General features: G+C 42.2%; 2 protein-coding genes across 2 annotated transcripts in view; one reads left to right on the forward strand and one right to left on the reverse strand.

Annotated features, from left to right (window-relative positions):
- On the reverse strand, window positions 1-16,807 carry GPALPP1 (GPALPP motifs containing 1). The gene is made up of 8 exons (XM_063392137.1): window positions 16,674-16,807; window positions 11,054-11,198; window positions 9,937-10,032; window positions 6,057-6,165; window positions 3,430-3,564; window positions 3,054-3,218; window positions 2,534-2,632; window positions 1-446 (listed from the first exon to the last, which is right to left on the reverse strand). Exons 1-8 carry the CDS (start codon window positions 16,756-16,758, stop codon window positions 228-230), a joined length of 1,053 nt encoding a protein of 350 aa, XP_063248207.1. The 5' UTR covers window positions 16,759-16,807; the 3' UTR covers window positions 1-227.
- The window catches only part of NUFIP1 (nuclear FMR1 interacting protein 1), a 21,055-nt gene continuing 18,549 nt past the window's right edge, over window positions 16,742-19,247 (forward strand). The window contains 5 exon segments of the mRNA XM_063392136.1: window positions 16,742-16,910; window positions 16,913-16,945; window positions 16,948-17,415; window positions 17,659-17,747; window positions 18,871-18,975. Of these exon segments, the coding sequence (XP_063248206.1) occupies window positions 16,742-16,910; window positions 16,913-16,945; window positions 16,948-17,415; window positions 17,659-17,747; window positions 18,871-18,975 (864 nt within the window).

Below are 19,247 nucleotides of genomic sequence, written 5' to 3' on the forward strand. Positions count from 1 at the left end.
TTTTAAAGTAACAAATTTATTATTTCTTTTTACATACCAGGACTTTCTTTTACTAGTTTAGTTTTAGTACAGATGATCCTCCCTAAGAGAGTATTTACAGACAAGGAAAAATAGCTAAACATCAGGATATTTATTTTGCATACATGTATTTACAGAAAAATACTTACAAAAAATTAAGTTTTCAAATTTTAAATGACTTCACTTCAAAAAAGCTTAATGCTGTCATCTTATAAAAACATGTTGCCTTTACTGTGCTCAAATTTGCTATTCAGATCTCTGGATTTTCTTATAAGAGCTTTCTTTTGTGCTTCATCGAAGCGATTGACTTTGAGATCCTGCTCTCGGTCAAACGGCCTTCTTTCCTGGGGTTTGCTCCTTTCTTCAGATGCTTTGCTCTTCAGCTTTTTCTGGTGGATGTCCATGAGAGACTCTGACCTCTTTGACTCCTGGAAAAAATGAGGAGGAAGAGGAAGTAAAGTATTAAAGAATTATCAACAACAACATGCAAAAAATCCAAATGGAAAGACTGAAGTCAGGAAGACTAAAAATTCCAGAAAAAGAAAACAACTTAGTAACTGGATATAACAGAATGATAAATTTAGCATACAAGTAGAAAGTGTGAGCAATCTTGTCTAGGCTAAAATAGTAAAAATTCACTGTTGTACCTAGCCATGATGTTGTTAAATCTCTACAGACAATGCAGATAAATTATAAACATATTGCAAAAGAAATTGCTCTGACATTATTGGCAGAATGAAGACACCATGTCAAAAGAAATACCTCGAAGTATAGGCCTAGTTTCTTATACTCATCCCCTAAGCACCTGGATTTGGTCACTGCTAGGGGCAGGAACAAGCTGGACACCCTTTTCATCTTTCATGCACTACAGTGGGTTTTTAAACGTGTGCTCCTAACTTTGGATCATCTGTTGAAAGCCCACAGGACGAAGTCACAGATTTGAGCTGGAGCATGTGTTTTGCCTGCTCAAGGGCTTTATCTTCATTTCTTAGACAGCATGATCCAGCTCAAACACAACATTAAACTTCTACTGATTTCACACAGGAGCACTGTTAGCTCTCACAAGACCATGAGGCCCCTCACTTACTCAGATACAGAGCATTTGCGTATTGAAACCAATTCTCTCATCAAAAAGTGCAAAAGTTGAGCAGCTCTGTTTTCTCATGATTTTCCTTCACTTCCTGTGCAAACACTTACTGCATCACACATGCAAATAATAGCTTATGCATGAGTTAAGAAACAATTCTCATGGAAAACAGACAATACTTATTCATGATGTAACTGTGTCAGTATTGACAAAATTGCAGCAGAGAATGCATGTCGCATCAGCGACATGCAAAAGAAGAAACTACTTTAAGAATGAAATCTGCTCTAGTGAAGTATCCTCAGTAATGTCAGTGGAGAAAGAAATAGGAAAGAATAGAGGAAAAAAACTTTACAGAAAAATACCCACAACAACCAGCTGAAAATCAGAAAAGAGCTGATTTAACAAAAAAAAAAGAACAACAAAAAAACCCCAAGAAACATTGTTCTTGAACTTTTAGACAACTCCATGAATCTTAGGAACACCAAAGGCCTGTGTATGTTTTATTCCAGCAATGGCAGAGAACAAAACCCATAGTTTTACATGAAAATTATTCTACTATATTCATAGTCACAGTGGAACAGACACTAAAGAAGAACCTTAACACAGAATGCTAATAGCTCTGGACTTGCAAGTCTTTAAGTCAGGAGAAACATATGATTTAATGCACTACAAATAAATTATAAGTAGTGCCAAATAAACATGTAAAATAAGCCAAAGATATGATTCTTAAGTTAACTGTGCTCTCAAGAGACAAGACTGCCTTCCAGAAGAGTTCAGGCCATACAACAGGAAGAACTGGAAGTAAGAGCTGTAAGGCAGGCAGTGGTCTACACACTCCGAGGGACAGGGGTGACAGACAGAAAAGTGAGAGGAAGTTTGCCATGGAGTTCAGATTTCTAGTAACCAACATCTGTCTGTGAACATTATCTGCTCCTGTAGACACTGAGAAAAACTACATGTAATGAAGTTACTGCAATGAGTAGTTAATGTAATTAATGACAGACAGTAATTAATGCAGTGACCTGCTTTGCCCATCAAGCCTCTTCTAGGTTAGTTCACATGCTGGCCTAAAAGTTAAACCTGCACTATTGTTTTATCCTTGGGATGTCAGTAATTGGGTGAAGCAAACTAATATTTGAATTACAGCCCCAGCAACCATGTCCTGATATGAGGATGATTGAAGGAAAGCACCACCTAAAACAGGCAACATACACAAACCCAAATTCTGTCACTTTGCAGAGGACCCAATCCTGCTCTTGTTGACATTAATGCCAAGTGTTCTAATGTCTTAAAAAAGCAATAGGTTTGGGCACTAAAAGGGAAAACTGTAGTGGCATCACCATGGAAACTAGCAGCACTAGAAATGAGAACCAGAAGAAGAATGAAGAACTAAAGGAAATAGAGGAAGTATTTTGTAATTACACTTACATTGTATGAAGCCACCTGCTCAGTAAGCCTCTTGTCTCTCTCAGATAATACCATTTCTTCATTATCCTTACTGCTTAACTTTTTTGCCTCTTCTCTTTCCTGATGAGTAGAAGAAAATCACATGCGATAGTAATCAGAATGTCTGAAGTAAAAAGCAAGAAAATCTGTATCTACTTTAATTAAATATGGAGGGTATAGGCCATGATAGAGGCCATCAGGTATTTTCTGCTCAGCTTGATAGAAGAAGAAACTGGACATGCTAATTGTAAAGTCAATGAGCTGATACAGAATATCTGACTACTGCAAAAAGGGAGCAGAAATAAATGCATATCAATGATATTTAACGTTGTTACTTCATTGCCTTTATCTGTAAGCCTGAATTAGTAAATTTTGATAACAAAGAAAGATCTGGGAAAGAAAATTTCACTGAACAACCCACAGTATCTTTACTTTGTTTTCACAGAACATCAGTAACACCTACTGCCTGCAAGTGTATATGAATGAATAAATAAATGCTCACCTTGGCTTTTCTCTCTCTGTCAGCTGGAGTATCAGTCCAAATAGACCTATCACCTGATTTGTCATCAGTTCGTCTCTTGAATGTTCTTGGGCCAAATCCAAAGCTTTTCAACTCAGGTGGAAGCTCTGTCATCCATGATTCCCGGGTAACTTGTTTGGATTCATCCTTTGCAAAAGAAGTAGGGGTGGAGGGAAGAGTGAAAAAAGCACAATCAAAAATTACTGTCTGAATCTCTCGGCTTCCAGAGATTTTTTCCTTTGTGTTAACACCTGCAAACACGTAGCATCCCAAGTAGAATTGCAACCAGGTTTACATAGAAACAGGCAAAGACAAAGCCAAATACACTCCAGCAACAAAATTTAGAAATCCAACTTACGCTGTCTGCTGAAGTGAGCTTTTCTTTCATTCTCTGAGCTCTGCGTTCAAACTCTTTAGCCACATCAGACTCCACCGGTCCTTTTGCAGGCATTGGGCCTATAAAATTATCTTCGTCCTCGCTACTATCTGTCAGCTTCCAAAAATAAAACATTTCTTTCAAACACAGTGTTAAGGGAATCAAGAAACACTTTAGCTTTACAGAATTAGAATGATTTAGTCTAGAAGAGCATATAAAGCTAATACATTGCATCTCTCAGACAACAAAACCCTGGATTACAACTCAAGATTAGACTTGTTCTAGCATTTGAACACAGATACTTCATCTCCATTTTGCCAAAAGCAGCATCTCTTGTCTGAGGCAGGACTGCTGGTAAAGCCAGTGGCAGCACACAAAGCCCTGCTACTTTACATTGCTCTGCATGCAGCCACGCAGCCTCTGTGGCCGTGGGTAAATTTGGAACACACAAACATAGTACTTCCATATTTTGGGCTTTACCATCACTAGCAACATTTGGATGCATTTCCCTAATAAGGATCACAATTTCACGCTGCAAGAGCTGTCTCGAGCTCAGATTCTGTAAGGATGCCTGAAAGATCAAAGTGTGAGGTAGGGTACCAGTGGCATGCACGGCACTACACCCCTGCGTGTACAGCATCTCCAACTAATCCCTTGGCTCTGTCACTCACTTCTTTGATCCCTCTTGGATCCCTTCAGGAAGAATTTCTTCACTGCAAGGGTTATCAAGCATTAGAACAGGCTGCCAAGGAGGTGGTGGAGCCACCATTCCTGGAAGTGTTCAGAAAATGACTACTGTGGCCCTTAGTGCCATGGTCTAGTTGACAAGGTGGTGATGGGTTAAAGGCTGGACTCAATGATCCTGGAAGTCTTTTCCAGCTTCCAGATTCCATGACTCTGACATCACATTCTAAACAATTTTTTGGAGAAGGGCTAAAAAAGGAAGTTTATTAGGGACTAGATGCCAATAAAAATTTTCCTACTTGCCAGGGCTTGTACAGAAAGCTCACTGGTGCCTCCCTCCAAGTAAAAACAGTACAGATGTGGATGGATGCAAAACTAGACAGAAAATGGTGATGCTACAGTGCCCTGGGAGCAAAGCTAAGGTGCCCAATATCTACGGAAGTGCAAAGATTTTGCTACAGTCTGACTGTGCGTGATAAGACAATGGGAGTAGGATGACAAGGCTGTGCAGCCAAGAAGCACAAAGCATTGCTTGAGAACACACAAGGTGGTGAGTCATTAGAGTCACTAAAGCAAAGTGAAGAGTCAGCACGCTTCTAAAGATGTACTTGAAGACAAAATAATGAAATAATTTTAAAATCCAACAAGAAATTACTCATATTCAAAAATAAGAAGGAGTATTATTAGGAAGAGGTAATAAAAAGATAATTACTAGGAAGAGAAAAGAGCTAAGTTCTGTAATACCTGTAAAAAAGCTGATTCTAGAAGATGTATTTATGAGAAAAGACTTTATTGTTTGCAAAATATAAAAGCAGACCAGGTTTGACATCTCTGCCTCAAGAGATCTGTCACTATGATAAATTGCTTAATCGTTATTTGGCGTTATAAGACGATGAGTACCTCAGAAATGTCAGATAATCTTTCTGCACGATGAATTACAACACCACTCACCGTAGGAGGCTGGAGAATTATATGCTTTGCAACTGCTAACAGAAAAGGGAAGTTTCAGAGCAGCCTTTGCATCCTTCCTTCCTAGGGTGTCTAGCATCTCCCATAGTGTCAGGGAGTTCACATTAATTCTCCCAAGGAGTTCATATTCAGTTTATCATAGCATGAGAGACATTCACTTGCCTAAGCACTGGTATCAGCACCATTGTTCATGCCTTAGGGCCACCTGCCTGGTGACCTCCTGCTCAAGAAGGGTACAACCTTCTCTAGAAGTGCTACTCCCTACCTGCCAGGCCCTTCCACAGGCAACTTGGATCCCTCAGAATGGTACTGGAAGCCCATGTCTAGGGAGTTCAATCTTCCCCGTAGCTGTATTTTATCACACATCTTGTTCCTGAATGTTCTTCACTAGCACATGCATTATTTTGCAACCAGGGATGGCAGACCACAGAACTTCTACCTAGTTTTTACCTAACATGACCAGAAAAGTCAAACAAACTTGAACCAAAAAGGTGTGTCAGAGTCACTGTCCTGCACCTCACTCCCAATTACAAGTATAGTCCTGCAAAATTGCTGAGAACAATTTAGTGACACTGTAATGACATCCTTGATTGTATTCTTTTGGATAAGCTTATTTAAAGGTTGCAGCCACCAGTAAACATCTTTAAGGAGGTGAAGATGTGTTTTCTACCTGCAGTTTAGGATGCCAAGATTGGTTGTGTTCAGTGAGTGCACCATCTATTTAACAGCAAAAGCACAACAAACCAGACCAGTCTGTTGGATTTCTCTCTTTTTTTTTTTTTTAAGGCTTATTTATGCCCCAGTATTGGACTCCAGCAAAAACATGCCAGACACTTTCTGGTCCAAAATTAAACTGTCATCCTGAGAAGTATGTCTGGTAGTCTCTTTCAGGCTGCTGCTTGTTTAACCATTTCGGATAGCTTGTACTAAAATAAAAGGCTTCCCTTTTCACAAACCTGGGGACGGGATTCTGATGGAACAGACGGTCCTATGAAACATCTGCTACTCCTGGTGTCCTCTGAAGGTTTCCTAAAGCCAGGTGGTAATGCAGGACCTATAATAGGCCTTGACAGCAGGAAAAAAAAGAAAAAAGAAGTCTTGGTTTTCAGTTGAGGGGGGAAAATGTAACAGATCAATATAATAATAAAAATCAAACATTGATGAGAAGCATGACTTTCTTTCCTCCCCAAACCAAGTGTGCCCCTGTGCACACATACTGTAGAAATGAATAAGAATGTCTCCATTTTCCATGAGGACCTGTGCAGACAGGTTTTATGCAAAAAACCCAGGAAGTTTGCAGCATGTAGTCAAGGAAATCCACTTTTTTCTTCCCTAGCTTCCTTCACCAGATTCAAGAGCAATGAAAGGTGATAAGACAAATATACACTCATTCTCAATCAACAAATCCAATTTTCTTCTTCTTATCTTGCACCTCAGTTTCACTGTCCTTTGATAAGCAGAAACAGTGAACTGCTCTGATTTTATTTTACCTTGGAGTGGGAAAGAGAGAAGAAAAGTATTGTGAGTCCAGGTAACCTCACTGATTTGTTTTTAAGCAGCAGCTCTGCAAGCAATGTAACTCAGTTGTCTCCACAAACACAGAAAGGTGGGAATCTCTTTTCAGTGATGAAAAGAATACTACAAACTGTGCTCAAAGAAACTGTGCTTCCTGAATTGAAAGTCTTTTGAATGAGGGTTCCTCTTAATAATCCACCATAATATTCTTTATAGCTAATAAAAACTAGTTAAAAACCCAAACAGCTATCACCTGAAGACATAACCAAGTGACAGTATCCTTCCAACTTAACTTTGTTTATTATGACCTTCAGTTGTGAGCTTTAGGTTATCAAAAGTAACAATACCTGAATTGAATTTGTTAATTATGGCCTTTACTCAATTCCACGTAATCTAATTAAGTACAGCCCTGCTGTAGTGATATTACTGTCAGGCTTTGAAGAGGGGAAATAAAAGACACAAATTCTTGCTGAAGAACCAAACACAGATATACAGACATGAACAATAAATACATGACCTCAGGCCAGGACAAGGACATTGGTGAGACTTTAAACTAGGCAAAAAGACTGGGTTAATTTTGAAGTTCCACCCCCACCTACCTGCTGCAGTTTTATCTTCCTTCCTTTCTGACTACTTTCTTATTAAGACCATGTTTTAAATTCCTAATGTAATTCAGAGAGTTTAAACTTACATAGATACAGCTAAAAAAACCTTTGTTTTAGCATACAAGTACCTTTATTCTGCATGGAGAGACAAATTAACCAAACTATAAAAAAAATATAAAACATATACTACCATCTCTGTTATGGGCTGTGCAACCTGTGAAAAAGAACCAATCTCAAATGCTCTTGTCTTGATTCTGTCACAACTCAAAGTCTCTTTAGGGAATAGAAAAGTATTTCTCATAGTCATCCTTCCTATGCTTTCGTGTTCTTATGCTTTTATTTCTCCCCCACATGAACATCTCTTCAGTCTTTCCTCAGCAGTACACAGGTGACATGACCCTCAACAGCTTCCTGGATGTCCAAAGGTTCTCTGAACAGGTGAACTGAATCTAAAAACCAGTAATATTTTAACTCTGACAATATACTGACTCTAATAATAACCTGGTAAACACATTTTACTGCTGTAGGCAACTTCAGTACCTATACATGTTCAAAAATACCCCCTAAACGTATGGACTAAGCTTTAACTTAAAGACTACTGCACTTCATATATGGCAAGGAACATTCTCCTGTTGTTGGACTTGGAAGTCCTTGCTAATGCATATTTCAAGATGGGTGTTTCAGCATTCTTCTGATGTAAAAAAATTTATGTTACAAGATCACCCTAACTCTTTACCTCGATGTGTGAACACTTCAGAAACATTTATGAGTGCTGCACTTCTGCCTAACACTGATAAACAGTAATATAATCTTCAAAATTGAAGGAAATCTTTTCACATATATATTTTACGCTGGAATGATTCAAACCATTTTCAACAAGCTGCAGATTGCCACACAAGCTGCCCCTAATCATGAACATGTTGCTTTGACAAGTCTGGAAAAGATGTAAGAGAACAAAAGCTTTATAAAAGAATGAGTATGTCACACAGAACTGATAAACAGCCTGTCCATACAGTGAAACAAACGAGCTGCATTTGTTTCAATTATTGATGGCTGGGTTGGCAGCTGGCAATCTGCTCAAGGCTTAGGGGCAAGGCAGCAGGCAGACACAGCGTCGTGTCTGTGCCCCGCACGGCTCACACGCCTCCCAGAGCCCCAGGTGTGCGGGGGTGGAGGACAGACACGGCTCTTCCCACACATCACACCGTTCCCACCTATTCAGGCAATCAGGCTGCGTGCAAAACAGCTCTCCTCAATCTGCTTTCCCAGTGTGTGCCAGGAGCAATTGTACGGTGAGGTAGGAAAAAACAGTAGAGCAAGTGCCAAGTGCCTTCTACGGCTCTAATCTATCACAGACACAGAGCAGACTCTTCCCTCAATGTCACAGAATCACAGACTATTCTGAGCTAGAAGGGACCCACAGGGGTCATCGAGTCCAACTCTTGAGTGAATGGCCCCTTCCTCTTCCATTTTACCATGAGTATTCGTGTCAAAAATCAAGAAAGCAAGAAGGCTACCTCTGCTGATATTAGAAGTTTCAAGCATTTATTTTTTTAATAGAGAATATATTGTTTTTAATGACCTGCTAAATTTTATAATTAAAATAATACTTCGTCATACAGAAGACAAAAAAAAGAAAAGAAAATGTTTATGGTACCATCAAAGCACCAAATGATCCCACTGAGCATGACACTCACAACTACAAAAGGGTTTTTTGATTACAGCAAAGGGTAACCAAATGTACACAAGAAAGATACTTCCAAATAACCTTAATTGTATAAATTCTTGCTTAGTTACATAAATTTTATGCTGCCAAGCATCACAAAAATCTATACAAACTAAAAAAAAAATCTTTGAAATTTCTTTTGAGATGGTATATTACACACACAGCTCAACAGCAGATTGAGTCAATCCCTGGAACTGAAAACTCATACCTCACAAGCAAGTGTTATTTTATCTACCAACTCCCTATTGCTCTGGGGAAGATAAAAGTGATCAAGAGACTCTTCTCATCAGGAAGTGTCCCCTTGGAAGCACCAATTTCACTACGGTCTCTAATTTCACATTATAGAAAGGAGTGCACAGATTGATGTAAAGACTAAAAGGCTGTGAGACACTGTTGAGTTCTGTATAGAAAATCCATACAATATATGTGGAGGGAAAGTATTTTATAACTGTAAACAATCAAATGGAAAGCTTTCTAAGGGAGAGACCATAAATAATGCTTATTTCTGTAGACCTGACAGACTCTTTTGTAGAAACCTACAGTGTTCAGAGTAGTTTTGTACCTGGAGACATATAAACAGTAATCCTTGATGCATTAGCAAAGGACATGATATTGCACCACACACAAGGTAACTGCCCCAGTCCCTCACAGACCAGAATGAACTACAGAACTATGGGTCCTTGTGTAATTTATTTTTTCTCTGCTGATCTGAGACCTATCAAAAGAAATGGAGGAAATTTGACATCCAAAATACATCTCAGAAAAATTTACATTAGTTCTTTTACTCTCCTTCCAACCTGGTCTAGGAGAGCTGTGTACTGTTTCAATGGAATGATGTTCTTTTTCTCAGAACATGGAGGAAGCATTAACTCTCATCATCTGAATCTCAAGTGCACATCTGAAATGTTCTGTAATAGTGATACAAAATATTTAATCTAAAGTAATTGTGTTTTAAGGAAAAGAATCTGAATATAATTCCATTTTAATTACCTCTCTGGAGAATCATCCTGTCTTTTAAACCCAGGAGGAAGAGCTGGCCCAAAAAAGCCATCATCATCGTCATCTTCAGGAATTCTTTTTGGCTTTCTGCAAATACAGATTTCACTTAATAATTACCTTGACATGCATAGCAATTATCTGCATTTTAAAAAGGAAAAAAAAACCTACATAAAATTGCATCATAGGGTCTTCTGTACGAAATATCCCGCTGTTACCAAGGAAACAGTGCAAAAGGATCCAAAATTATTTGAAGCAATTAAAAATTAGGAGTATAAGATTCACTTCAAAAATGTAGTGACATTTAAAAAAAGAAAAAAACCTTAAAAAACAACATTAAGAATGCTTTTGCTGTAGAAAGAAATTTAGTATAATGTTGAAATACCATTTTCTAGTCACAAAGTAATTTAAAATTCAGTACACTTCTTTCTCCATTTTTATACACTGTCTGCATTTTGAGTAGTATTTTTCCTGTTCAATTCTAATTAGCTGAAAAACTATTGACTAAGAAAACAAGAAAAAAATTGAATAATAATTACTCTAGCAGTCGTTAAGATGTCATAATGGCCTTCAAGTATATTATACAAGGCTCAGAGCAAACATACACAAATTCTTAACACAGCAATTGTGAGTAATCAACCCAAAAAATGAGAGTATCTGCAGACTCCTGTTACTTGCTAAACAATTCAGGTTTTTTCATTAGAGTTGACTGAATTGAATGCATAAATTCATGTCCATAAACAGGCCTTATGGCCTCTCTTAGAGATCTAGTATACCAAAACTAGGGCAAAACTCAAGTACCAAATACTTATGTAAATGGTAAGTGGTGTCTGTCCTTAGCATAAACACGCAAATTTGCAGAACTAAAATAAAACATCTAAGTGCAGAGATCTGACTGCCCCAAATGACTTAATTCCACCAAAGGGTATTGAACAGGTCAGCTGAATGAACGTTCTTGGCCCTGAAGAACATGCAGAACTTATGATCCAAAGTTTTACACAGGTACAGAGTTTACCTTTTTTTATACAACACTGTTCCTTTTTCGTAAGTTAGACACATTACATGTGCAATACAATTTGTAAATATACAAATAGCACAAAAGCATACTCACTTGGGTGCTGGATCTTCTTCTGTCTCCTCTTCAGAATCTCTGCTTGTGTCTCTGGGTAGAGGAAGAGATTCTGAGTCGTCATCGCTGTCAGGAGATTCTGAGCTACAGCTGCTTTTGTAGTCTGGAGGCAGAGCTGGTCCTGCAACTGAACATCCAGAGTTATTTGGGATGACAAAATCACAGAATGGTTTGGATTGGAAGGGACCCTAAAGATTATCTAGCTCCAATCTCCCTGCCATGGGCAGGGAACCTCCTATTAGACAGGTTTAATAAGGATACCTACTAAATTTTTCAAATGAGTATGATCTATGACGGCATTTCCAAAATACATATTTACTTGGAATTAAGTTTATTCACTCACTGCTCTCTCTAGCATTTAGAGAAGGTATCTAAACAAACTTCTAGATGTTACTTCTTTCAGCACCGTATTTCCATCAACAACCTACCCTGAACTGTTCTGACTTAGGACTTTACTAATCTGTTACTACATTAGCACCTTTTGGAACAGACTAGAAAGCCCTGTTTTATAGAACAGCTAATGTACAATGTATGTGGCATAAAACAGTATATTTAAAAGAAACTACCACCTTTAATAAAGCATTTGAAGCTTACTAGTGAAGGAACACATCTCTGTACATACACAGCGTGGGAGACCATAAATTCTTAAATGGGAGCATTTATGACCATAAAGTATTAAATTAATTGCCAGCCTGCTTTAGGAATGGTTTAATGATTCAGGTTATTTCTAGTTCAGCTAAATGTGAATAGCAGGGACAGATTTAAGTACTCTGCTGAAAAAGGGATGATTTAGGCATTCAGAGAAGGAATTCAAAGAACTGTTGCTGTCAGAAGGCCAGGGTATTGGATGGAGATCTCACGTTTCACTCAAACCTTCACCCTCTGGGGTTATATCTCAGCAAAATTAAAATTCAGACACTAACACTGCTAACAGGCCTGAGCTGTTTCTGGCACTGTGCCCACCAGCAGACACTGATCTTCCTAGATTTGGCTATGATACCATGTGCAGTGGGTCCAGAAGCAGCTTAGCCATTGACCCTAACAGCAGATGCCCCTCAAAGAAGACCCTTAACACAGATACCCTCACAGGCTCCATCAACAAGGAGACAGCTGGAGCAAGCAAAAACCAGCAACGGTCCCAAGGTAAGAGGCCTTCCCAAACCAGGGCAAGGCACCTATTAATACAAACACAGTACAAACAGCCCACATTCCCATGTAATGGAGATTTGATTCTGCTGATGATTTAGCATCCTGAGACACAGACATCATTCCTCCTCTTAATAGCTCAAGCACTGAGTACAAGACCTGCAGGACAGAGAGGTGTTTCAGTGAGGAGTAGACATTGTTCCCTTTATGAATAGTCAAGGGTCAGATGAAAAGATAAATGGTACCAGGAAATTAGATCTCCAGTTGAAGAACTACAACTTTTTGATAGTACAAAATACAACCCGATGCACATTATGGTTCCCCTGTTAGCTGACAAAGGCTAGGCAGAAATCACATCCTTCGAGTGAGCTTCACAAAGCTTTTAATCATCTTTAGCACAAGACACAAGGACAATCCACTAGGTACAAAACATCCAGGCAGATCTGCCACTTCTTTTTTCCCTGTTTTAATGGAAAAGATTTTAACTGGGACAGAAAAATCCATTTCAGAACTAGCAAGGAAAAAAATCAACCAACAAACCACTTCTCTCAAAAATACCCAAACACAACACCCTTGCCTATGAAGGTAAAATAATTTCAAGATGAAAGGAAACAAACAGATAAATGATAAGTAGGAACAAAAACTGCTATCAACAAGTCTCGTCTTTCATTATGAAAAGCACCACTTGAATAAAAGCACTTAAAACCCAGACAAAACCTGCACAGCCGCTTTCTCCAGCCACCTGGCAGCCTGACATCATGCAGGCAGACTTAATTTTCTCTAAATGCAGAAGAAAAGACTTGGAATGGAAGGTACAAACTCACATACAATTTGATGAGTCTGATAAAAGAGAGGAAGAGAGAAATTAGGAGTAGTTTTGTGAGCTGCACAGAACTAGTAAAACCAAAACTATTTAAGGGACGAGACTGGTCCCCCACTGGCATGCTCAACACCAGGGCTAACACACATGCTTTTATCACAATTCCTCTCGGTTATGTTGGCAAAACTGTTTGTATGGGCTATGCAATAATCTGGATCAGAAAACTCAAAAGGCATAAAAATAGCACTGCAAACCACAACCCTGCCCTGAAAGAACTGTTTGTTCGTAGAACTGCAGCCTAAGCAGGACAACCAGAAATTAAATAGAGACAGAGACTGACTAATGAAGGGAAAATGGCATTTAAAGCCTGAGGAAGAAAAAGTTACTGGACATGGTGAAAAGAAATGGAGGGGAAAGAGACCTGGGATTAAAAATTAATATGATCATGGTACTTACTGAGACTAACAATCAGCACAGGCAAAGATACAGTTATGAATCAGGATGGTTTGGGGAGCCACAAGAAAGAGCAGAAATGTAGGAATGCAAATTTCTAAGGGTAAATTCTGGGAGCAAAGAAAGAAAAGCATGAGGAGGGAAGCCAAGATCTAATCATAAGTCTGTGAAATTCCCCAAAAGCCATGGAAAAGTGGAAAAATACAGACAAAAGGAGGAACGGCAGCTCAAAGAGTCAGGAAACTAAGCCTAATGAGGTGCGGAGGATAAATGTATATAGCAAAGACAGAGCAACAGGAAAGTGACGAAGTAATCAGAGCTTAGAACAACTCAGACCAGGACAATGGGATAAAAAAGCAAGAGAAGAAACTTTTGGGGATGGTGAGGAGAGAAAAAGGACCAAGTGAGACTGAAGTGAAAGTTTCACAGCTACTAGAAGTGACCATCCTACTAATGAGCTGGCTCTGGTGACTATCTGCCTGAAAATTAAGTCAATTCAATTCAGAAACCAAATTAAAAGTTACTTTTTGTTTTGTTTTGCTAGGGTTATTTCTGCTGTATTTGGGGATTCTAGGCAATCTACCACACCATCAGACATGTACTGGGAAGCTCTCAAGGACAGACAAGGCCTTGCAGCTCCAGCATAGTGGTAGATCAATCCAGACGTATCAACACACCTGTATTTTAACAAATGTGGCCTCAATGCTCAAACAGACAAAACTCCCTTCTGCGTCTCTGGTTATTTTTAGCCATTCCCTCGCACTTCTCTCCTGCTGGTACAAGGACAGGGACAAATGGGCCAAAGGAAGTATGATTCTTCCAGCAGGAGCACAGTTAGTCCAGCTTCAAAGCATTGCCATGAAGTGAAGAATCAAGAAATGCGTGCATCCCATGGGTTGGAAAAGCTGAAGAAGGTAAAGGATTTACCAGGGATGAGCTTTTGGGTCTGTCCAGCTACCATTTGCTTCCATCCTGTCCCTGATTAAGGGTCACAGTAGTATTATTATCATCACTTCTCTGACACCAGAGGTAGTCCATGGGCAATGTGGTTTGTCCATGGTAAGAACACCAATGGGTATTGTGGGAGAAACTGTCTGGATGCTTATATCCAGAGGGGTGGTGGGAGTGGGGCTCAAGGGGGCTGAGATATTTGCTACTGACTGTGGTGCACATCAGCCTCCACAAGGGTATAAAATGCTGATGGAAACTTGGCCAAGTAGTCTCCCAAGGCTGCAGACAGCTCCCAGGTGGATTGCCTCCAGAAGGAATGTATTAGCAATAAATCTAATCATAATCATACATGATCACTCTCCTATTTCTGTATGAGAGCCTTCTCTTATGCCTGAGAGTGTTCTCTGCCACAGGCTGCTCAAAGTCCTACATTGTTGCTGTTGGGAGACAGAAACTATGGAAAACTAGAAAAAACTAAAAAAAAAAACCAAGTGCTGTTCAAGAAATGCAACGAGCAGCTCAAATATCAGTGATATACTAAATACTACAAAAGAAAAAATATTGCAAAAGCTGTTCAGCTTTAAAAGGTGAAGCATCTCTTAAAATAGTTAGAAAACACAAGGGAAATTGTTACAGAACAAATTCTAGGCCCATTTGAGCACAGAAGCACAGAAGGTGCTGGTGGCAGCCCCACTGTGTGATTTTTGTCACTCCAGGTGCAGGGCTCCAGATGGAGCTGCAGTTCAGTACAGCAAAATGTGTTATGCCAAAGTACTTGCTCTGCTTTCTTCCTCTGCACTGCAGCAGTCTGCCTCATGGGGTGAGCAGGGACTCTTAGCTGCTGTAAGTCAAAGTCAGGAAAAGTTTGTGAAAATTATAAAAACGAACAACCTGCCTGTAGCTGGAGTTTGGGGGTTTTGTTTGTTTGTTTGCTTTCAAAGGCAAATAAATTCCTTCACCCACTTCACACAGGAATTTCCAAGCAGATCTTGGATCAGTTGCCAGTGCAGCTGTAATACCATGGAACTGATTTACACTGGGACAAAGAGGGGACAAACTCAGCTGAGTAACGTAGAGTAGACACTGCCGAAACACCCGATGTCACAAACCCGTGGCCTAAGATAAGTTCAACTTGTTTTGTTCACACACGATACAGATACTGGCAGCATGCAGCAGTGTGTTGATGGAGAGTGAATAAACCATTAACGCAGACATGGCCAGGAAAGGCAGCACCGGCTAGTGTAGTCAGGGCTTCTGCACAAAGCCGAGACCCAAACGCAGAGCTTGATGTTGCCATGGCGTCAGCTAATGCAGCAGCTTTGTCCCTCTTGCTATTGCTCCCTCTTCTGGATTAAAGAATTAGAGAGCAGACAAGCACAACAAACCTTTCGCATCAGAACTGCTTTCTTTGGAGTAACCGAATGGTCACTGACACGCTGCTAGAAACAGAATAGATGTGCCAGTGCCTTGAACCCGGGTTAAAGGCACGGAGTGCAAACGCTCAAAGTGCTGCTTCCAGAGATATTACTGATAGAGGACATGCAAGAATTTTAGTGGGGGAACTGAGGCCACTGCAGAAGAGCCAGCCTGGCAGTCAGCGGGTCTCGCTGGAATCCCACTTCTGATGTGACGGCTCTCAGCATGAGAGAGAGACCCTGCCAGGCGAGACACCACAGCCCCACATCCTGAGGTACACTACCTGGAAAACCACGGCTGAAGTGGTTCTGCTTGGCAAAGGAAAGCACGCTGCACAGGCCCAGCCTTCTTCTTTGCTACCCACTAATTTCACACCTGGAGCTGCTGAAGAGCACAGGCTTCAAAGCGCACGCAGGACTTGAGTAGGACAAAAGTAAGTGGCTCAGAGCAGTATTTTTCTAAAACGAGCTTTAGAGCGTTTCATATCTGTAGTATTCCATCGCATATAGCGCGCTTTTTTTTTTTTTCCCCTGGAAAAGTCAGTGCAGTAACCCTCCCGGGAAGCTCAGCTCCATCCAGGTGCCGCACTGGCGGTGCGCACCCCGCGCTGGGCTGCGGAGCGCCGCTCTCCCGCCCACGGAGCACCCCGCGCTGGGGAACACGGGCTGCAGAACCGCTCTAGCCCACTCACAGAGCATCTCACGCTATGGAACACGGGCTGCAGGCCCGCTCTCCGGCCCACGGAGCACCCCGCGCTGTGGCATAAGGGCCGCAGAGCGCCGCTACCCCCCCGCCGGCGCGTCCCTGTGCTCTCACCCTGGCTGAAGTCCTCGCCCGGCTCGGCCTCGGCGCGGCGCGGGAAGCCGGGCGGCAGCGCGGGGCCGATGAGCTGGCGGGCCATGGCGGGGGCGGCCCGGCCGCTCTCCCCGGCCCGCTCCGCCTGCCTGCTCCCGCCCCTGCGGCGCTCCCGGATGACGCCGCGCCCGCCGGGAAGGCGGGCAGGGAGGGTTCACCCAGCTCAGCCCGGACGTGACGCGTTCAGCGGCCGCCGCCGGAGGGCCCCACGTGGTGGTGCGAGCGTATCGCGGAGGGGGTCTGCACCTGAGCGGCCTCTGTGGGCCCGACATGAACCCCTTCTCCTGGTACCCGCCGCCTCCGCCGGGGCTGCCTCCGCCGGGCATGCCCCCACCCTTCTTCTGCCCGCCGCCCTCCTGGGACACGAGCTTCTGGGCTGCCCCCGTGCCCTACCCGCCTCCCGACGGCACCTACGCGGCCGCCGACACCTACTCGCAGCCCAAGAGCTACTCCCAGCCCGCCGAGTCCTACTCGCAACCCGCCGACAGCTACCCGCCCGCTGAGAGCTACTCGGATCCCGCCCAGAGCATCCCTCCCGCCGAGAGCTACTCGCAGCCCGAGGGCTACCCCCAGCCCGCCGAGGGCTACCCGGCGGCTCAGAGCCACCCGCAGGCCGAGAGCTTCCTTCCCCCGCACAGCTACACCTCTCCTGCCGCCTGGTTCCCGCCGGCCTACGGAGCGCGACCGCAGGGCCCGCACGCTGGTGAGGGGCAGGGGCAGGGCAGAAGCGTCTCTCGGGCCCGTGCGCTCCTTCCCATCCCGCCCTGGCAGGGCCCCCGGGGCTGTCCTGGACACTTGGGGCTGCAGGACTCTCCTCCGAGCATGTTGGTCATGCCACCCTCTTATCTCTTCCCTAGATCCTTCTCTGTTGCCCACCGAGGTAGGAGGGGGGTGTTTTATCAGCGGTATCTGTGAATGGCTCATCTTTTTTTTCTTTGTTCTGAAGGTGGAAATGGTAATTTCTCCCAGAAATGGCAGGGCAAGCAAGTGGCTGCCTTTAATAAACATTGTCCAGAAGAAAATAACAAGCCAAAGGTATGGAGTGGGGTCCCCAGTGCAAGAGGGACATGTACGTGTTGGAGTGGGTCCGGGAAAGGGCCAGGAAAATGATGGGGACTGAGCGGGAAGCACCTCTCCTGTGAAGGCTGAGAGGGATGGGGGTGTTCAGCCTGGAGGAGAGAAGGCTTCAGGTAGAACCCTGCAGCATCCTTTCAGTACTTCAAGGGAACTTAGGAAAAAGACAGGGACAGACTTTATTTATAGTACAGAACAAGGAGTAATGGGTTTAGGCTGAAGCAGAGTAGATTTAGATTGGACATAAGGAAGACTTTTTTTACTGCGAAGGGCATGAGATACTGGCACAGATTGCCCAGAGGAGCTGTGACTGGCCCATCCCTACAAGTGTTGAAGGCCAGATTGAACGGGGCTTTGAGCAGCCTGATCTAGTGATCGATTGTCCCTGCCTGTGGTGGGGGCTTGGAACCAGATGATCTTGGAAGGTCCCTTCCCACCCAAACCATTCTGTGATGGAGTCAGTCTCATGGTACTTGGCCCAAGGCACACACAGAGATCCCATTCTCCCATCTAACATGCCTGCCCTTAGAAGAGAGCAAATATTATGTGACAGTCTGTAGCTCTTGAAAGATACATATCAACCAAAGTCTTACACAGGTTTATGTCACCTTACTGTGGTGATGTGCAGCTGCCTAAATTGCATTAGTGCTCTGTTACACAGTCAAGGCCAGCCAGCTGGATGACACTGATGGGTGTAGTGGGAGAAGGCAGGGTCTGTGCTGCCCTCTGAAGTTGAACGTGTCATGGGACAACAGTCATGGTCTGTCTTGGTAGGGAAGAGACATGGACCTTTAGCCTAAACCTCACAGACCTGGGGAAGTCCGTGCCTGCAGGCTGGTGTGTTTGCTGAAGCAATAATTGACTGAAAGGTGGTTAGTGGGAAGAGCTGAGTGCAGGGCACGTTGTTTAGAACATAAGTAATTTGAACTTATGTCTTACATTAGCTTATCTTTGAACTTTTGAAACACATAACTGCTTTATTAACAAAAATACTAACAGTGTTTCATGACTAACTAAATACAGGAATATCTTGTAACTGCAATCCTGAGATTATTTCTTCTTCTTTTTTTTTTCTTATTTAAAGACCAAAAAGAAAAAAGAGCCAGTTTTCTCTCATTACTGTGATACCTGTGACCGTGGCTATAAAAACCAGGAGAAATATGATGAACACATTTCACAGCATAAACAGGTTAGTGAATTTGGCTTCTTTTATTCACACTTTGATTTTTTTCTTTTTAACTGCCCAGCAAGCAGTTAGCTGTAGTCACTCTTTGAACAGAAAACATAGGAAAGAGATTCCAGAGCTGTGTCAATTATTAGTGGGGGATTTTTTTCTGAATGTTATATGTAGGGGTGGCTTCAGTTGTATTTTTGATTTTATTACTGAAGCCTTTTAAACTGTTTTTTCTTGCAAAGTCATAGGAGTTAATTCATTGACACCACTACAGCACGTACAGTTTT

This window comes from Prinia subflava, chromosome 3, assembly GCF_021018805.1.
Source record: "Prinia subflava isolate CZ2003 ecotype Zambia chromosome 3, Cam_Psub_1.2, whole genome shotgun sequence".
NCBI lineage: Eukaryota > Metazoa > Chordata > Aves > Passeriformes > Cisticolidae > Prinia > Prinia subflava.

What these genes read in the sequence shown, in the direction of transcription:
- GPALPP1 (XM_063392137.1), bottom strand. Translation starts at nt 16,758, where the DNA reads ATGGCCCGCCAGCTCATCGGCCCCGCGCTGCCGCCCGGCTTCCCGCGC. An exon ending in GGGCGAGGACTTCAGCCAGG is followed by an intron (nt 11,199 to 16,673) that starts GTGAGAGCACAG and finishes CTGGATGTTCAG; the next exon opens with TTGCAGGACCAGCTCTGCCT. An exon ending in AGCTCACTTCAGCAGACAGC is followed by an intron (nt 3,219 to 3,429) that starts GTAAGTTGGATT and finishes TCTTTTGCAAAG; the next exon opens with GATGAATCCAAACAAGTTAC.